This window comes from Patagioenas fasciata, chromosome 10, assembly GCF_037038585.1.
Source record: "Patagioenas fasciata isolate bPatFas1 chromosome 10, bPatFas1.hap1, whole genome shotgun sequence".
NCBI classification, from domain to species: domain Eukaryota; kingdom Metazoa; phylum Chordata; class Aves; order Columbiformes; family Columbidae; genus Patagioenas; species Patagioenas fasciata.
Window position 1 is genome coordinate 21847200 of NC_092529.1, and position 19751 is coordinate 21866950.

Here is a 19751-nt window from a genome sequence, read left to right on the forward strand (position 1 = left end):
CAGTGGAAAAACACAAGGCGCAATAAGAAAACTTCCATCACTATCACTTATTCTATACGCCTATTCCATGACAGCTTAAAGTGTCCGCATGAAAAGAACATATTTCCAATTTTATACATACATACAGGGAAGTTAGAGGAATGGTAGCTGAAGGTCTCCTATAAAAAATTACAGGATTCTGGCGAAAGGGAATGTAAAATATGTCACAATCAGACCCGCACTAAAGGGGAAAGACGTGAGACCCCATGGAGTTAATGAAATTCCAATAATCCGTAAAACAGTAGGGAGTATATTTTCCTCCCATAATAGCTGTTTCAAGACAAAAACTGGAACTCATGTCTAACTTGAGGATCTAGTATAGACTAACATCAACTGCGTCTGTATCAAAATACTAGCGTTTAAAGTTAAGATATGTTAAGAAATTGATCACACAAATTCCAGAACAAAAGACAGATAAATATATTGCTCCTGTTATACTGCTATTTCTTAATAATTTAAAGAAAATTATATAGGACTTTTGCTATAATATATATTCACGGTTATTTAATTTCAGGCACTTTGTCTCACTGAGCAAACAACAATTCATTTAGAGTCAGAGACTATATTTTCAGTGTACTAGACCCACAGACTGACAACAACAGTCACGGCATGAAGTAAACCGTACACAGGACAACATTTCGAACACCGCACACAGGCTGCAAACCAGACCCTACTGAAACAGCAGAACCGCCACTGACCCAAATGAAGCTGAGCTTTTTTCCTAGACCCTATGCATCTTCCAATAAACCAACATCATCTTTTTTTGATACCGCGGAACGTTCTGGGTACTTCTCTGTTGGGATATTATCCAATATTTATTATACTGTGTTATCAGATGTTACATATAGCCTTTCAACATTACTGAGATAAGTAGGAAGCCATTCTATAACATAGGGTTAATACATTACCCACACACACAGATCCCCTACAGGTGTGCACATAACCATACATACGTGTTCACCTCAGCAGTCACCAAACACACTTGTGCCAGGGCATACATATACAGAGCTACGTCAGCCTTGTGGTTTTTAAATTGCTAATTATCAACCAGCAGAGTAGACTTTGGGATTCATAGACTTGAATTCATAGACTTTGTCCGGAATGTGCAGCCTGCATGGGGTGGAGGTGATCTGCTTAGTCATGACGGAAGGGGGTGGCTTATGCAAGTCCACAAAGCACCATCTGCTGAGTGACTCCAGAAATCCACAACCTGCCTTTTGAGGTACTTACTCATCTTTCCCCTTCTAAGTAGGATATTTTTCATATTTGCAGTGAAATCTAGGGAAACTGCAAGTAAAACCAGCTCTATTCAGAGAATAGAGTGCTGCTTAGAAGTTCAGGGTTTTTTTGCTATGAATCTGGGAATTAGTTATCACACATATACCCAACTTTTCTGAATTCATCATGATACAGATTAGAATCTATTACCATTGCAATACTCTATTAATGTTGTAAGGATAAATCAAAACACTGACAATTTTTGCAGCAATCTCATTTCTATGTTGTGCCTCTGTTGTAAATTTATAACTGTTTGCATTCCAATGCATATAGCATTAAGGATCAAAACAATCTTTTCATCTGAGTGAGTTACAAGATGGCCCAAATCTTGACTAGTCTGCCAGGTACTACTGCAACACAGGTAATTAAGAATATCTATATAGTTCATATATAATGAATTTTAATTGGAGAATGATGTAACTGGTTAGTTCAATTCTATGGAGTAGTTTAGGAGGGGACAAACAGGCCAAATAATATAATGGAAGGTGTGAGTGGAGTGGGAGAAAAATAGGAACCCGATCAAATTGACTTAAGTCCTGCAAATAGTTTTCAGATATGAAGATTGCAGACTAGGTCTTGCTTTCCCCAGCCCCGCCCCGAATCAAAGGAATAAAAGCCTGCAAAAGATTGAGCTGTATGTTTTTGCTGTGGTGCGAGAAGAGCTGATATCTTTGTAGCAACAGGCTAAGGAGAAGCCCATGTTTCAGCAGAAGACCTGATGCTGAGGTAGAAACTTAGTCTTTCCTGTGGTTCCCACATGGATTTTCTCCTTCATATCTGCTTACACCTGCAAAATCTGGAAGTATCCTAAGTCCCTCTCACCACAGGTGCTAGCACTAGGGTGACAGTTTGCTTAGCGCCTGCATTTTCTACATACTTTGTCCCTGGAACCTGAAAGAAAGCACAACTGAAAAAAAGATGGACTATCCTTCACATAAAAAAGCGGGGGGGGATGGAGGACAGGGTAACAGACAAAAGAAATGTAAGATGCTTATCATTTAACATAGGAATCAATTTACATTTCATATTCCTGGGAATCTAAGACTCTCTTATCACAAATATTATAGCCCTTTTGTTTTTCACTCTGCCTTGGAAAGAGGCAAAAAAAGGGGGTAGGGGAAGATTTTTTCCATGTACCCTGTAACAGTTAAATGAAATCCTTAAGAACAGACCAGTTAATGTGAGGAACTCCCACCTCCTGCTTGTGGCACGGGTATGTAGGACCTGAGTATAACAACGTTCTCTTGCTTCGCATTATTTCTAACTTTTTCTTTCCTTAATTCACAACAAGTTAACTGACACACAAAGAACATTTGGTACGAAGTACCTGAAAAATAGATCCCTGCTGTTAAAAAAATAGATATCACAGAAATACAGCATGGAATAAAGCACTCATCATCTAATACCATGCTAAAGTCAATAAGCCTATCAGTGATTAAAAAATGAAACAAGTAGCAATAACTAATGGAGAGTATTGTATCCAGGACTTCAGAAGAAACTAGCATGGAGAGTTGAAACTTCTATTTCAATTTCTCTTGAGTAACTGCACTGGTAACCGTTTTACCGTGTGCCAATGGAGAATACAGGAATAATGCCTGTAACAAAAGCTAGTAAAAGAAATGCAAACTCCGAATAGCAAATATGCACAACTAGCAATTCACAAAAAGGCTACAAAAAAAATGAGTAGTAAAGATATTCAACACCATGCTGGATAGATTATATGTAAAAAAAAAAAAAAAAACCACCAACCAAAAACCAAAAGAGAGCCTCAGAAACATGTGAAAAAAATCTCTAAGTATACTTTTCATTATTTAGTCCAGCTTTGTACAAGACGCAGTTTTTGTTCTTTAAAAGTTTTCCTTGTTTTTACAATTCGACTTTTTGCAAATTCATTTTATTAGCCACTGCTCTAGGTAGAAAATCATACTGACAGCAATTGAAGCTGGGACTAAATTTCTTTTATTGACTTAGAAATGGGCTTATGGTTATTTTAAAACATCCACAAAAGAGTCAGATTTAGAAGCAGTATTGGTAGTGGTTGTTTTTATCAGTATCATAAGGAAGGTTAAAAGGCACAGCTTAAATATTCTTCACTTATGTTCTAATATTTTCCCACTTTCATTTTTTGTGATAATTTGTTATATGAAATAGAAATTTCTATCAGGAGAAAAATTTGCATATTCTATATTGTAATGGAATTTTCATTGAATGCTGATGTTTAATGAATTGTATTATCCAGGAAGACATTTCTAAGAAATACATCCTATCTTAAGGCTGTTTACAGATACATAGTCTCCGTAACTAAGAGTTATAATAAGATATTTTACAAAACTGATGCCTAAGAACATTTACATTCAAAATCTACCGGTGTGAAAATATCTTTGAATGATCACCAATCAGACAAACAATTTAAAGTCCATGCCAACTATTTTTTCAACCCTCTCTCCCCTTGACAAGTCCATGCTTATATTGCACCACGTGCTTTAAGATACTGCTAAGAGTGCTTTCTTACAATCTCATAATTAAATCTCTAAGCAATTCTTGCAGTTTTTTTTTTTTGTGACAGCCAAAGAGAATAATGATGTCAAACACGCAACTTCATGCAACAAATTCTGATATTAATGAGAGTGAGTCGCATGAAACTTTTTTCAAAGGAGCATCCTGAGTACCATATGTCACAGTCACTTGGTATACACTGGGAATTTTTAGTTAACTAGTAACAAATCACAGTAACATTTTAAAAGGTAAATTACTGATTAAATTATGGACGAATTGGTACAATTGTTTTTTTTTGAATACTCATTTTAAATGGAACATTACAGCGATGTTTCCCAGCAAAGCCTTGTTCAGAGGTGGGGCAGTAAGTCACAAACACGAGGCTAGCCCTGAACCCCAGTTATTTCAGGGATAACTATGACTGATCCTTCTGATTTAAAGGAGCAGTTGATAATGCCCTGAGCTTTTCACAGAATAAATACCAGTCTTACGTCACTGCTACTAATAAATACATCACTGTTAAGTGAGGATTGTATTGCCGTGTGCACACAGTGCCACCGAGTTACACCACCACAGGAACTTGCACTCTCCAGCTGTAGAATACCCTGGAGAGAAATGACACCAGGAAGATTACAAAACGCTCCTGCGAACCTGAGACATGCCATCAAGACATAACTTATTTCAACACAGCATCTCGGTTGTTGCAGGCTCAGAAAGGCTCCCCGACTTTCTACGGTTGAGAAATTTAATTTAAAAAAAAAAAAAAAAAGTCTGTTCATTCATTAAGCGAACGAGGCAGGAGAGCAGCAGCGCTTCCCTGCGCGCTCCTCACGCAGCACGAACGGGCACCCCGGGGTCTGCCCCTTGCGAACACATCCACCCCATCCCCTCCGGCTCCGGGCGGGAGGAGCTCGGCCCTGTCCGCGCCTCCCGCTCTCCTCAGCATCCTCCTCCCGGCCGGGCTGCGGTTCCCGTGCCCGGGTGCAGCACCATGGACACAGCGCCCGGGTCCCGCTCCCTCCCGGACCGGCAGCGCCGCAGGGCGCCCGGCGCACCTGGAGCGCCCGGCGCGGGGTCCCGCCCGCCGCCTCCCGCCGCGGAGCAGCCCCAGCGCCTCTGCCCGCCCACGCAGCCCCGCGGGCAGCAGCAGCGGCCCTGGCAGACCCGCTCCCGCAGGGCCGTGCCTCGCACTCCCTCAGCGCTCCGCTGCTCCCCTCCGCTCCGGGAAAAGCCCTCTAACCCCGCCCCCCAGCGGAGCCACCGTCCTTCCCCGCCGCCCCGAGCATCCCCGGCACCACAGCCTCCTTCCCCGGCCCGGGACTCAGCCCGCTCCCCATGCCGAGGCGCAGCTCCCGGCCGCGCACGCTTCCCCTCCCCGCCAGCAGCCCCTCCTGGCCCCTCTTCACACCGCGGCGCCCCTCGCCAGCCCCCGCGCTATGTCCCCCTCAGCCCGGCGCTCTCCTCACGCCCCCGCCAGCCCTCTCACCTCGGGGAACGGTCACCCCGTAGCCCGCACTGACCTGGCGCTGTCAAGTCTCAGCGGGAGAAACTGTTCCCTTCTAGTGGGATAAACTCCCCGGCTCGGCCCGTCCTACCGACCGGGCGCCGCCTCCCCCGGGCCGGGCGCCGCCTCCCGCCCCGCCCACGCGCCCGGCGCTCAGGGGGACCCGCGGGCGGCAGCGGGGGTCGGGGCGCTGCGGGCGGGCTGAGGCACCGGCGCTGAGGTGGCTGCGGCCGCGGGGTAGCGCGGCGAGAGGGACGCGTGAGGAGCTGCGAACGGGTCAGCGAGGAGGAGGCGCCACTTCTCCCGCCTTTCCCCTCAGACCCCGGCCTTTCACCCCAGCCGGTTCCCTCCGGGTCCGTGCCGGGGCGCGAACGCACAAGCGCGTACCTGAGGGCAAGACCGCGGGCCCTGAGGTGGATCTGGAGTTTGATCTCTGCTCTCTGTAATCTCTTGACTGAAAAGTCAGTATTTCCGACTCCTGACTGCTTTCTCTTTTGCATTCCCGTTCGCCAGCTGACTCCTCTCTGCGCTCCTGTCGCTGGTCTGGCCACCTCACGTCAGTTTGTGTCCTGCTGTGACAGCAGCAAAGGCTTTTCTGAAAAGATTCTTAGCAGTGACAGAGGTAAATGGAATTCTTTTTTTCCCCCCACGTTTTCTAGCTACAGATTATCTCTCCCCTTTCCCCCTCCCCGCTGCCAGGAATGCAGGGGGAAATGGCACAGGCGGTGTGCGGTGAGTCTCAGGAGAGAGCAAGTTCAAACAAGCATGTCACCTCCTGCTTCACCCTCTGATTCCTTCAGAAAGATGTGGAAAAAAGAAGTCATAAGATCACCAGGGTTTAGGGAGTCATCTTAGAAGTCAAGATGCCCCAGGATACAAGAGTTTATCTTTAAAAACTCCTGAATCTCTTGGACATCATTAGAAGATTCAGAGGATCCTAAATTTGCCTCATTATGGTTCTTAGTCATCAAGGATTTTGAAGGAGAACCTACATTTGCTTCATTATTTGTATACTGAAGGCAATTTATAGAGTACGTCAAAATACCTGGTCTACTTATATATAGATACTGACAGCGCCTGCAGCTTTTTGTTCATGAGAGCAATCTTTCTGTCTGTAGAAGCTTGAAGCCTGTGTTAATTTTTATGAGAATGATCTGCCTATTTGTATAGGCTTGAAGTGTTACTTCTGCTTTGACATAGCGGTGAATTTTTTTCAATTCATGCTTTTCCCTCTGTCTGATTTTTTTAAGCTCTAGAAATATGGAAATCTCTTGTTTGTAAGGGTTTTTTATTTTCTTCTGGATTTTATTTTAACCTGCTGTAGTAATATGTATTCAGTAATACCCTGACTCAGAATTAGGAGTCAGGTACAAGTAAAACAAAACCTCAGAATTAGCTCAAGATGTCATGAATGAATGAACAAGCAAATGTGGGTAAAATAATCTAATAATAACAGAGGCTGAAATACCTAAATTATTAATATTTCTAACCATTGTACAGCAATATCTGCGGTACATTTTCAATAGAAGGTTAAAAAAAGGATCTTAGCTGGGCAACTCCACAGAGTTCAGATTTAGCCCTGCTGAGAACAGAAACAATGCTGTTCTCTGTGCAAACTGCTGGAGAATATACCCATTTAATTTAAGTGTCTGAGTAATAGAGGGGCCCTCCCAAAAACTGAAGGTTTAACATGCAAATTTTTTAAAACTCCATGAAACTGGGAGTGTTCCAAAAAGAGGCAGGATTAACGAACATCTGATTGTGACTATACACTCACAGTTTGAGCCTAGACTTTCAATAAGTTCATAAGCAGAAATCCAAAGCATGGTTTAGATTTTAATTAAATTGCATGGATGAAGTAGGTATATGTAACTCAGTCCAGAGAAATCAGCCAAACGGAGCTTTCAAAGAAGTGTTACAAATACTGTATCATTTTATTTCTGCTATAAGCATTATATTCTTTTAGCAAGTTCATCCTTTGAACAGAACTCATAAAATATAAAGCAGAAACCGTAATCTTGACATGTACAAATTACTCAGGTTTTGTAAATATGCATTTTAACAGATTGAGACAGGAAAGGAAAAATTGCTCAGCCTGATTTCCTGCTTGACATAGATTTTTAGTTAGTATTTGGTACCTCATTCAATGCTTCTTTTAAAAAGACAGCTAATCTTAATTTGAAGAATCAAGAGATGAAGAACCCATAAATATTTTTGGTAGCTAAAAATATGCCTTATTTATAATTTGAATTAATCTGTTTTCCTTATCAACAAAGTGTTGTGTTTTTTTCATACATGGAACACAGAAAGCCAATTATTTTCATATTGGTAAAGAAATAAAATAGGCTACAAATATATGATCTCTAGTGTTTCATTATACAGTAATGAAATGGTCATAATAAAGAAATTATCAATTTCTCATACACCTTTTGTTTGCATTATTTGACTGCACAGTTTTTGATTATGTGGACTTTCTCCCCTGCTTATCTGAGAGAATTCCTAAGTTTGGCTGGGACCTTTAAGTGTTATGAAATAAAACTGAAATGTCGGGCTCAGGCCTTCCTGGATCCTGGGCAATTCTTCCCTAAGCTCCAAGAGAAGCAGAAAAGGGCCTCTCAGCATCACTTCTAGTTTTAAAATTGCATGATAATTTGTCTTCGCAGAAGAGCAATTATACTTTGTTTTTCTTATTGGATATAAAAATGTTAGTTCTTTCCATGTAAAAGCATTGCATTTTATATTAGTTCCAATCATTCAGTTTTTCATGCTAAGTCTTTTTAAAGAGTTTGATGCATCTGAAAGAAAAAATCCTGCTTCTGTGTATGTTATTCGTTTTAACTATTAAGAAAATTTCAAGCAGATTAAATGGAACCATATGACAAAAATAGTCCCACTGAAATGAGAGAGTACTTTGTGGACTCTCAAGATGGGTAAAGGAATTAGTGTGGACCAAGTAGCCTCCCTTAAACATTTTTATTTCTATTTTCCATCTTCATGAATGGATTTTTGTGCAACAGGTTCTAAGGTATGCCAGGTAGGGTTTTACAGTTTGATCCAAGGTTAGAACAATGTATGTATTAAAGACTCTGCAAAGACACTAGTTCCAACTTTTACTTAATGATTTTAACGTTTCCATTGTGTCTGTGCTTTAAGTCTCCAGGTGCATTACAAAAGTTTAAAATCCCAAATCACACAGCGTGTCTCATCTCAGTATTCTGGACAGAATGGAAAATGATCTAACCAAACTTTTAATATCTAGAGGGCAATCTCATACCCTAGCAGTGCGACTATAAATCTAGCAGTCAGAACAAGATCTGATTATGGAAATTGTATTGGTTTAAAGTAATGCAGTTTAAATAAGCTAAAAACTATCTATTGCTGCCTTTTTTAAAGTTACCTTGTGTACTTTCTCTCGGATTATGTGATTTTTTTATACTGATGTATCTGGGTTCTTTTATTCTAACAATAACTTTGTCTTAGCCTATCTTATTCTGTCTTTATTGGCAGTTTTTGGGCTGGGAAGATATGTTTGTAGAAGTATTTCATAATATTCCGCCACACTCATCTTCAATTTTCACATTTTGTGTATACACACCTGAAGCAAATCAGAAGTTTCAGTGACTGTTGGTGGCATTTTATACAGATATATGGCAAAGCCTATAGTATAAACCACATTTCTTTAAGTGATGGTAAAGGACTATCCCTTGGTGTGGTGCCAGACTCTTTGAGATCGCACTCCAGTATTGTTGTACCGCATTGTGCATGCTGTGCCTCGCATCCAGCAGGAGCGATAGGACTAGGCATAATGCAGATTTCTCACAGATAACTGTAGAGCGGGTCAAAACAAGAACCCTTTCAACTAAAAATGATCCTCCTTCCCTGAACTTTGAGGCTTAGATAAAAAGCGAACAAAATCCAAATCATACCTGCTTTAAATTCAGTGAAGCCAAGATCACACCAGGCTGCCTACCTCTTAATTATAAGGCTTTTTTCATGGTCTTTGGTCTCTCCCCAACTCTTGACTTCTCTGATTTCATCCTCTCTTGAAGAGAATAACTTTCTCTCTAGAATTGTCTTGTTCTTCTGTAATTAGATGTTATCTTCCGTTCTAGTCCCATTCTGATCAAACGGGTCCAAATTGCATAGTGCACACAGATAGCAGGCAGAAGAATAGCTATCAGAAATTTATTCCTTTTAAAGCAAGTGAAAGTTTATGCTCATTTTGAGTCTCATTTAAAAACAGTTTATCCTGATTTATTGGGTGATTAAGTTAGGACAGATTTATGAATGTCTCTTATTCAGCTTTAGAAATTCAGATTTCTACATTTGTACATGCTTAGACATCTTAAAATAGTAGCTGATGCAACCAAGACTTGGAGTTGTGCTAATGTAAGATGGGAAGGCGGTGGCTCGTCTCGTGGTCAGAGCATGGGACTGGCTGCTGAGAGGTCGCCGTTCTATTCCTGGTGGTGTCACCAACTTCCTGTGGGTCACTCTCCCAGTCACTCAGCTGTGCCTCATTTCACTCATACAAAATTGAAATAATACTTGCAGTGCTGATGCACTGTGGGGCTTAAGTCATTAGCATTTATGCAATTGTTTTATGCTCATAAAAGGACTTTGTGTGTAACTGTATCAGCAGGTCAAAACCTATATTCCTAATGTAATTCCTTTTGTGTAATTTGCTCTGTCTTTCTCACACAGCAACTCATCGATTCTGATAAAGAAAACCGAAAACTCAGGAGTGCCAAATTTAAATTAAAGCATCTGGAGAACTTTGCTTCCAGGTTCCAATTAAACATCTGCTTATGAAGAAAATTGAGTTTTCTTTGTAAGAGTGTGAGAAAGGTAGTTTTGTGGTATTTACTCCCTCATAATTGTTAAAAAATAATTAATTGCCTCGGTCCCATTGTTTCTTTTGGAGGATTGTGTGAAGATCTCTTGGTACTTCCATTTCCTATAACCTTTGTCCCGTTTTATAGTTTTTATACATTGTTGTGATGGAATTAATTTGAAATACTATTTTTAAAATCCCTGCTTTTTACATATTTTACCCTAATCTCCAGGGTGCTCCAGATAGATGGAGGAAATACTGTCGGTCAACCGAATGATGACTCTGTAGAAAAACAGTATACATTGCAGCTACTAAATCCCGGCAAAAGTCATGGAATCAAGAGCATCTCCTGCGCACTGCCCAGCCTTAGGGATTTGTTTCTCAGCATTTTGGTCGCAGGGGCACGGATCTCATGTTCATATTACCACGAATTTATTTCTATTGCAGAGGGAAACTTGGAGGGGTTTTAGCTCAAGGAGATTGCTGTATCTTTCAAATGTCTGCTAAATTCTGTTTAGATACTTACAAATGTTTTAAATATTTTATAATTCTTCAGAACAGATAGTAAAGACATATAGATAGTAAAGACTAAAAGAAAATTAGGTGGCATTCAGATTATCCTATAGATTTAATTATGTTAACTGCGATGCCTTAATTAGTCTATACAGCAAATGGGTTCCATGCCTTTCAACAGGAAGACCAGAGACTAAATAGAGCAGTTTCTTGTTTCTCTTTGTAACAAATATAGATAATAATGTTAAACATGTCATTTTAGTAGTGTTGTTTCTGAAAGAATCACCAGGAGTCGCATAGCAATAAAATAGAAGTGTCCTTTCCTTCTCTCTCACAAATTGTATTGCAGAGGCTTCTTTTTCCACGGAAGCTGTGCCCAGCAAGTTACACTCCAAAACATGCACACGAACTTCTGGCTTGTAGACATGGATTCACAGGCAGTGGTGTGAGACTCCTGACAGCAGCGTAGTGAAAAAGGACATAAATATTTGGGGTATTAGGGCATAATATTTGTCAAATGTTGTTTTGTGTAAATGTACACAGATGCTAAACTCAGAGGCCTCAGATGACAGTTTCTACTGCGCAAACAGAATCTGCTTACTCTGTGATTAAATCTGCATCATAAAAATGTGCTGCCAACATGCATGGAATTTTGCTGGGCAAACTTTAATCCTTACTGATTGTTGAATTTTGTTTTGCAGAAGCACAAGAAAATAAAATATGGTGAGGCAATACAGCTTGAAATAGCTATTATATTAAGGTCATCATGTTTCGTTCATGCAGATAGTTCCACTGGTTTATCAGCTGCTCTTCTGAACGGACTCTTGTTAGGCCTTTAAATAAATCATTATTTTAATTTAAGATCTTAAGACTCTTAAAAAATAAAGTTAATAACTGGATTTTAGTCTGTGCTAACCATTAGAGGATGCCAGGTAACTTTAGCAGTGAAGCAGGGTCTATTTTGGGAGGAAAATATTACAATAATTTGCAGGAAATAACCTTTTTGTTCCAAAACAGCTGTCATTGAACACTATTATATCTACAACAATTAAAATTATCTTTGGTAACTTTTAGCATTTGGCATTGCTCCATTATTGTTCAGTTAAATATTTTTCAAGTATGTTAGGACTTCTGCCCACTGTGTGCTTGAAACCTTTCGTTATCAATACAGAAGCTCTCATTTTTGTCATATTGTAGCCCGTCATGGCAGGACGTGATTTCTTCCGTGAAGATTCTTTGCCGTTCTATAGAATGGCAACCAGTACTGGGTACTGGTGACTCCACCTTTACAGTATAGAATTTGCTTTTTAATATGAACACTTGAATGCTGAAAATTAAAGTTAACATATAAAGTGAATTAGGAAATGTGCAAACATCCTGGTGAATTTAAATAGCTGGTTGGATCAGAAATGGAGGAAAAAAAACATTGGGTCGGGAACAAAACACAAAGCAGCCAGAAACCTTGTCTTTCTAATTTAGGATGTTAATACTCACTGCTAAAAAATTCTTTGTTACGAAAACGTAATGGATTTAAAAACCGCAGTTTTAGGAGGTGTTGGTGCTTGATGGCTTTAATATGCTTCAATACTAATGGGAAATATTTCCACAGCGCTTAGACTGTTTATTCACTCAGATTGTAACTAGCTGATATGCCACTGGCATTTTACGTGAATTGTCTCTCAGAATTAAATCTTTATTATTTGTAGTGTAACAGAACTTGTGATTCCTATTTATGGCTTTGGGTCCTCAGTATTAGCAGAGCAGAACTGTGTGCAGAGCATGCTGGCCAAAGAGTCTCTCATCCGTGTGTAACATACAGCAATACTTTATTAATAGCACATTTGCATACTCTGGCGTGCTTACTTGTATTTGCATCAGAATAAGTTAATATAGAAGCATCTTTTCAATGTGACGCGGCAGATGCCATCAAACTCATTTTTCTACATAAGATTTTACTCTGTGAACTTAATTATTAGTATTTTCTTACCCTACATATTGTGTTAGCAAAAAAATGCAATCTTGAGAACATATAGAGGACATCGTGTTGATTTCTGGTATTTGAATCTTACATGTAACTAATAAATAGAGAAGTGTAGCAGTTTAGTGTTCGGAGGGCCAGAACCTGGCAAGCCACTGTTGTTTCAATGAACTGAAGTAAATTTAATCTGAACTCTCCTACTTTCATTTGCAAATTTCTGACACTCGGGCTGGCTCCCCCTTCGATGTCTTTATTTGTCTCTGAGGCCCTTGCATTGTATTGCATACAGAGCTTTGGTCCAGCAGTCGAACCTGAAGTAATACTAGGTTACCAATGTTTAAAATAAGGGTAGGACAGAAAATCTGATTAAATTGGGAAATGATAATTGAAATTATTTTGTATTTAATTTATTCCAGCTCAAATATGCCTAGTTACAAAGTATCCATGTGTAAAGAGTAATTTGTGTTGTGTGGAATTAGACCCTTTGCTACATAGGCATTCTATTCTATTCTATTCTAGGCTTTTTGGGAATAAATGGCTTGTTATAGACTGTGGCTTGGACAGCTTTGTTCTGCAAGGACTTTTTTGCAGGCAGGATGGAACAACTTCTCCTCTAAATTATAGTAGTAATTAATGGAGTGAAAGCATAACAACCAATGCCCAGGACGTGAAAAGGGAAATTTCCAATTCAATATTCCACATTGTAATGTTAGATGGACAGGAAGAGTGTCTTAAGATTTCAACTTTCATTGTGATTATTGGGGGTAAAAAAAGCAGAATAACTTCTGTCATTAGATATAAGTCCAGAAGATTACTAAGAATGGTAAAAAGTGTTACGAGTTTAACCTATTCCTTAGAATTAAGTTATTAAAAGTGCTAACGTTAGCTCAGAACAAAGAAGTGATTTAGGGTAACTGCTCTCACATATGGCAGCAAACTCCTTCCATTCCATCCTTTCTGCTTCCAGCTTCCTGTTTACTCATCACGCAGCTCCAGTCCCTTTTTGTCTGCAGTTCTTTATTCATGAGTGTACCTTTTGCATTTATTTGATTTTGTTGGTTGTTTGGAAACCTCAGCTCCATTTGTACAGGTTTTTACCTCAGCTTTTTTGTTATAGAATGTTCCCATTGTTTAGACTGTATGATGTGATTTCTTATGGTCTGACCCGTTTACCAGCTCAGGTTTTCAGGTGCTCTCAAAGCTTTATTTAAATTCATGTTTATATTTTTGAGAAACAGTCCTTGTAAAAATACCTGCATTTCTATTACTAGCAGTATTTTTTTGAAACAGGCAGGTATATATCTTGTTTCCCAGTTAATTTGCTTCTCTAACACTCTGAAACCACTTAAATTGTGAAAATAATGATTTCTAGTAGCCAGGTGGAACTAGGAGCGTGGAAAAGAAAATAAGCCAAGCTGCTATGAGATCTGAAGGTGTGACAGCAAAGCCAAATGTTGAATTCACCTCTTTCTGATTATATTAACTTTCCATTTTTAAGAAGTTATCTAAATATTTTATGTTTCTAGATCTGGTAAACTTGTTTATGAGACCATATTGGTGTATTCCTTCACATTACTAAAACCAATTTTATAGATATTTCTTTTCAACATTTTGATTGACTTCCATCTACACTTTTAATTTACACAGTACTGCTTTTCCATATGCCAGTTATCTATTATCCTTCAGCTTAAATAATAACAGTTGAGCTGGTGCTGAAGCTCTTCCCTATGGCTGTTTAAATAACTTAGAAATCTTCCCCATAAGTAATTTCAAATTGAAATATGTCCCTCAACTCATATTGAAACCAGAGAGTTGCCTGGACACAAGGCAGTCTTTTAAAAATCCCTTTTTAGTGAGAAAGGACTAGAATTGTTTGGGCATCTTTAGTTTGCTTACCTGTTGGGTTTCAGCTGGAGATAAATCAGTCTGCCTCCGCCCACAAGCTTTTACAAATCCTTTCTTTCCACTCTTGTTTCTGTTCCAAAGGCAGCCGCACCACCACGTTAAGGCAGAGCACAAGTGGGCACATCCTGCTGGCAGAAAGGTGCACACCCGTGTGTCACAGCAGGAACTGGGGGGTGTCTGAGATCAGAGCTCGGTCCAGCGCAGGCTCTGCCTGAGTTCACATCCTCTTGTGCTGGGTGGTACCAAAGAACTTCAGCCCATCTCCAAAAGCAGAATGAGTGCGTGGTGATGTGCCGGGGCATAGCCGGGTACCTCATGGCTTCCTGCTGGGAAAGGAGTTAGAATCTCTAATGTCGCTGATAAATTGTGTGTTGGGTAGGGGTGGGCTCACAGGCAAAAGGAGAAGAAGGCATTCTGAGGTTGCTTGTAACAAGGAGCAGATTTTCTGACCTCATCACTACATGAACTGAACCTGCCTTGGTGTGCTCTTGGTGCTTGGGGAGGTGAGGAACTAGGAGGGCTTTTTGGTCTCTCTGGGTTCTTTGCAGCAATGTATCCAGGTGTGTGCTTCAAAACACATCTTGTGGAAAAAAAGGGCATTAACAGAACCAGTTGTCTCTTTCCCGGCTGATTTTCTCTGTTGTGTCAAGTTTGACACCTTTTCTGTTTTCAACCATTGCCAAGTGCCACTAAAAGGGACTACAGACTAACACAAACTAGTTGAAAGAAATACTTTCCTAATCTAGAAATTTATGTAGGGCACAACAATAACAACAACAACAATCCTAAACACCAAACCAAAAGTAAAATAACTGTAAGAATCATGATTAACATGACTTTCCAGAGTCTTTAGATTAATTCACATCATAAAAAACATTACGCAAAGCCAAAATTAAAGAAGGGTTGGCTTCCTAGGTCTGTGTGCTACTTGTATTTAAACACAGATCTCTGAAGTTTCAAATGGGCTGGTAGAAAAGCTTTCTGAGTCCTCTCTAGAACTCAACAGACAGACACCTGTCTATCTGGTTTTGCCTGAGCCGAGGGAAATGAATCTTTTCTTGAGTCCTGGAACTTTCCTCCCTGCCTGAATGGTGGATCCTGTGACGTATGTTCCCAACATCCCATTTGTCCTGCTAAGAAACTGGTCAGTCTAACAGTAGGAAGTGGACTTCAGAGGCCCTAAAAATTTAGGACAGCAGTTGGTGGAAGAACAGGTGCAGTTGGGATAATCACCTTCTGGTCAGCGATGTTTCAGAAGAGACAGACTGCAGGTGGGCAAAACGGGGTTTTAGAGAGGACCTTGCAAAGACAGCTGTGTCTCAGGGTCTATTTCCTAACAAAATGTGTCTAAGACCATTCACATCAGACTGTTTGGAGAACAGGTTTTCCAGCTATAGGATCTCCAGTTCATTTTTGGTTTGTGTTTTTTTGTTTGTTTTGGCTTTTTTTGTGTGTGTGTGTTTGTTTTTTAAAGTTTTTGTTGTTTGTAATTTTGTTGTTTCTATTGTTTGTTTTCTTTTTTGTTGCTAAAGTGTTTAAGTCTGCTTTGAGCTTTCTAAGCAGGACTGCATTTCATTCATGTGTGGTTAGAGAAGCTGGCATGAGTGAGACATGTTGAAGAGAAGCATAGACCTGCATCGCCTATCGTGTGCCCTTAAGTGAATATCTTTCACTGGTAGTTTATGGGCAGAAACGTTAAACATTAAAAATCTGCTCAATTGTGTACAAGATTCTTCGAGTAGATAAATGACCCTGTAATAACTTTAACTCTTAAAGCAGATGTTAATTAGGCTGTGAGTAATTTTTAAAGCATTGCCATAGTGATGGTTTCCAGAACGTTCTCTGCTCAAAGTAGAATTTGGGCAACTCCTTTTACAAAGTGGCCTTAGTTATTCCTGGAACATAAATGAATAAAAATATTTCCATAAATTATGACTTTTTAATGCTATTTTAGTGGCTTAAGCCAGTGAGGTGATTTGACCTGTTTATGGATTCCTTAAAGGAAAGAGTTGTATTTTGAATGATACAAAAGTTGAGGAAGTTTTGTGTATTTTCTGTAAATTTTCCAAGTAGCCTTGTAGTACCAGCGCTGAGGCCCCAGTCGCACACGTTTACACATCTCTACTGTCACTACCGTGGAAGAACTTACATTAATGTACCAATTTCTATGTGTCTGTCAATGACTGCAGGAGTCAAGACTTCCATTTATGTCTAAGATGAGCAGAATGCCATCTCCTGCTGCTTTCCTCAGAACTCTGGGTAGTCTCCGGGGGCGCTTTGCCCCAGCTCTTTTACTCAGTGGTGCTTTATGGAAAACAGGCATTTATCTGCAACTTTTTTTCCCCAGTTCTGAAAAGCTGTTTCAGACTCCTCCACAACTACAGCTGCATGGATGAAAGCTACTAAGCAGAGAGAAATATCCATTCCTGCTGAAAACAGAAACAAAAACACCTTCAGGAGTGGAAACAGTGAGTGACAGCTTTTGCTTGGCCTTCTAAGCACGTACTCTCTAACTGTGAAGGAGAGGAAGATGCTGGGAAGTGGCAAGCTCATGAGGAGAGAAAAGTGGCTTCTAGAAAGATATTAAGCTCTAAAAAGCGTTCTATACACGCTTGCTTTGCTCAAGTGTTAATTTGTGCAGAAAATGGCCCTCAGCCTGTGCTCCTTGTGGACAACTTTTCCCTGAATCTTCTCCTTTCCTGTGAACACCGAGGTGCGTTTCTCTCTTTTCTCCTTGGATAGCTGTGTGCAGGGTATTTTCCACCTGGCTTCGTTGTTGGTGGCTCATAATAAAGTGTTAAGACTGAGAAAAGGTCCTGACATCTTTCTGCACATTATCAGGAGGTTTTTGGTTGATGTAGGATTCTGTTTTGGCTGGATGTGCCAGAATGGATTTACAGACATGGCAAGGAGCACCTTTATATTTGATTCAACAACAGCAAAGAATCCATTTACCAATGAGGTAAGAAGCGACGGAATATTAGTAAAAATAGGTAATGTTTTCTGAATTACTTAACAATTCAAACAGACTGTAGAAGCAAAGACTGTTGGAGGACTATTGATACAAGTGAAGTGTCATAGTGTGTGGGAAGCTGTACTAACAGAAGGAGCGCTGCCCTACACCATACAGCATATTCTCATGGCTTGTAGACATCAGGAACTTGGACCAACCTATAGAAGGCAAAGGTCAATCGATTCATTAACCATCTCTGCGGGGAGGGTTCTTCTAGCAGTGGAAACTGGAGAAAGATGTAAACAATATAATACTTGTGATTTCAACTACACGGATTCGGATTAAGAATGCAATTGAAACAAGTCATCTAGAAAGTGATGTATTACTGCCCAGAGCCTACAAACCGAGTTTTAATATGTCTCTAGAAGACCCAGTTGACTATCAGGAATTAGTTAAAGGCTTGCTAGAGCCATTTCTTTGTGTTATGCAGGAGATCAAATCAGATAATAATATTTTCTGTCTTTAACATTGAAGACTGGTAGTATCAAGCAATTCTCTTCCTTCCTCTGGAGTTGCTTTCATACATTCTTTCCACTATGGTAAGTAATTTAATGAATAGTAAAATCCATGTAATCATTCTCTTAGCATCTGTTGGGTTTTTTGTTTTGGTTTTGCGTGTACATTTTCTTCACTCCTTCCGTAATCGAAATGAAAGAACATAAATACCTCCATAGCTGTTCACAGTGTTTTGTTCCCTGTGCAATACTACTTCTGCTTTATAGTTTAATTCTGTGAAATTCTATGTTTAATCTTAGCTTCCTAAATGTTTAGATTTACCACTTTCTGGTTCTTCTCTAGTTTTATATAGATGTGAACCATTTGGCATGTCTGACATCACATTTTCTGCCAAACAACAGAGAAGCTAATTGAAATACTCTGAGTATTTCAATTTCAAGCTGTGGGCCAAATTCTCGGTTGTCATCAGCTCCGTTGTCGTAATCATGGAGCTCCACAACAGTACGTGGAAATATGCTGACACAAATGGGGGCTATAGCCTGCAATCTGGGATTGAGATCCGTTCTTTAGTTGCCTGATGGAAAGGAAATTTTTTGTACATCCTGGCGCTGTTTTCTCCAGCAACATGGTTTCTCAGTAATTGCCACCTTTGTCCTCCTCATTACAGAATGTGCTATATCTAGCAGCTGAGATGAACTGTTGTACCATCCAGGATTGAATGGGGCAGCGGTCACATCCACTCTTGGCAAATAGTTTCAGCCTTGGATCCTGTTTCTTGTATCCTGATGCTGAGCGTTCTGTTTACTACAGTTTTCACAATAGCCTTTGAGAATGAGTACTCCGAGAACACAATAGTGTACCTCCAAAAGGGTTGCCAAGAGGGAAAAAAAACAGACTTCCTTCTTTGGCAGTGGTAGAATATAGGTAAGGCCAAGCAGCATTCGTGGCCAGCAAGGAGGGCATAACAATGCATTTTCACTCCAACAGCTCAAATGAAGTTTTCTTGAGAAAACTCATTTTTCTTAGGCAAGCGGAGTCCAGAATGACTCTTCTTGTTAAAGAAAGTTGCATGTAGAGGAAAGGAGAATAGAATTCAAACATTTAAGGAGAAAGGAAACTATGGACATTTCATAATTCTCAATCATTGGTAGCAAGAAATGCAATTTAAAATAGAGGATGCCGTGAGTGCCTATGAAAAGTATTGGGTCATCTTATTTATAGGCAGCATATCACAACTGCTTTTTTAATACCATTAAGAGAAATGCTAATATGGAAAATAGACCGTGATATCCTGAGTACCCAGGAGATGTTTCCGGGAGTTATAGGAAGACTCAGAGAACATACAGGACTACTGTGCCTCATCGGGCGGGCTGCTGCTTGATCTAGCTCCCAAGAATTGTTTGCTTGTGTGGGAGGAGGACAGAAGGGACAAGGTAAGAAGGAAGGAGGATATCCATGCTACTTTTTTCCTCATTTTCCCTGGAGAGTGGAGAAATAAATTATATACCTGCCACTGAGGCTGGGCCTGGACACCAACCACAACTCCAAGGAGTGTCACGGCAAAGCTGGTGGTGCCAAAGGACCACCAATGAGCTTTGGTTTATACTATGAGGGACTGTATCAGTAAAGGTCCGTAAGGATAAAAATATAAATCAGAATACTTCACTGGGAAAGGGGAACAGAAGAGATAGACACATAATAAGGGGAGAAATAGGAAGAAAAAATAGATGAGTGT

The 19751-nt window shown here is 40.1% G+C and overlaps 2 protein-coding genes across 4 annotated transcripts in view; one reads left to right on the plus strand and one right to left on the minus strand.

Annotated features, from left to right (window-relative positions):
- PPARG (peroxisome proliferator activated receptor gamma) overlaps positions 1 to 5445 on the minus strand; it is a 54453-nt gene extending 49008 nt beyond the window's left edge. Inside the window, exon 1 of one of the 3 annotated variants that reach the window (XM_065845918.2) lies at positions 5334 to 5445. The gene's annotated coding sequence lies outside the window, so the exon portion shown is untranslated. Of the gene's footprint in view, positions 1 to 5299 lie in introns of all 3 variants that reach the window. The other 2 variants (XM_071813321.1, XM_071813320.1) reach the window with 2 other exon arrangements.
- The window catches only part of LOC139828711 (uncharacterized), a 30207-nt gene continuing 15260 nt past the window's right edge, over positions 4805 to 19751 (plus strand). The window contains exons 1-3 of the mRNA XM_071812845.1: positions 4805 to 5251; positions 5377 to 5730; positions 5831 to 5939. Coding sequence (XP_071668946.1) covers positions 4805 to 5251; positions 5377 to 5730; positions 5831 to 5939 — 910 coding nt within the window. The remainder of the gene's footprint in view (positions 5252 to 5376; positions 5731 to 5830; positions 5940 to 19751) is intronic.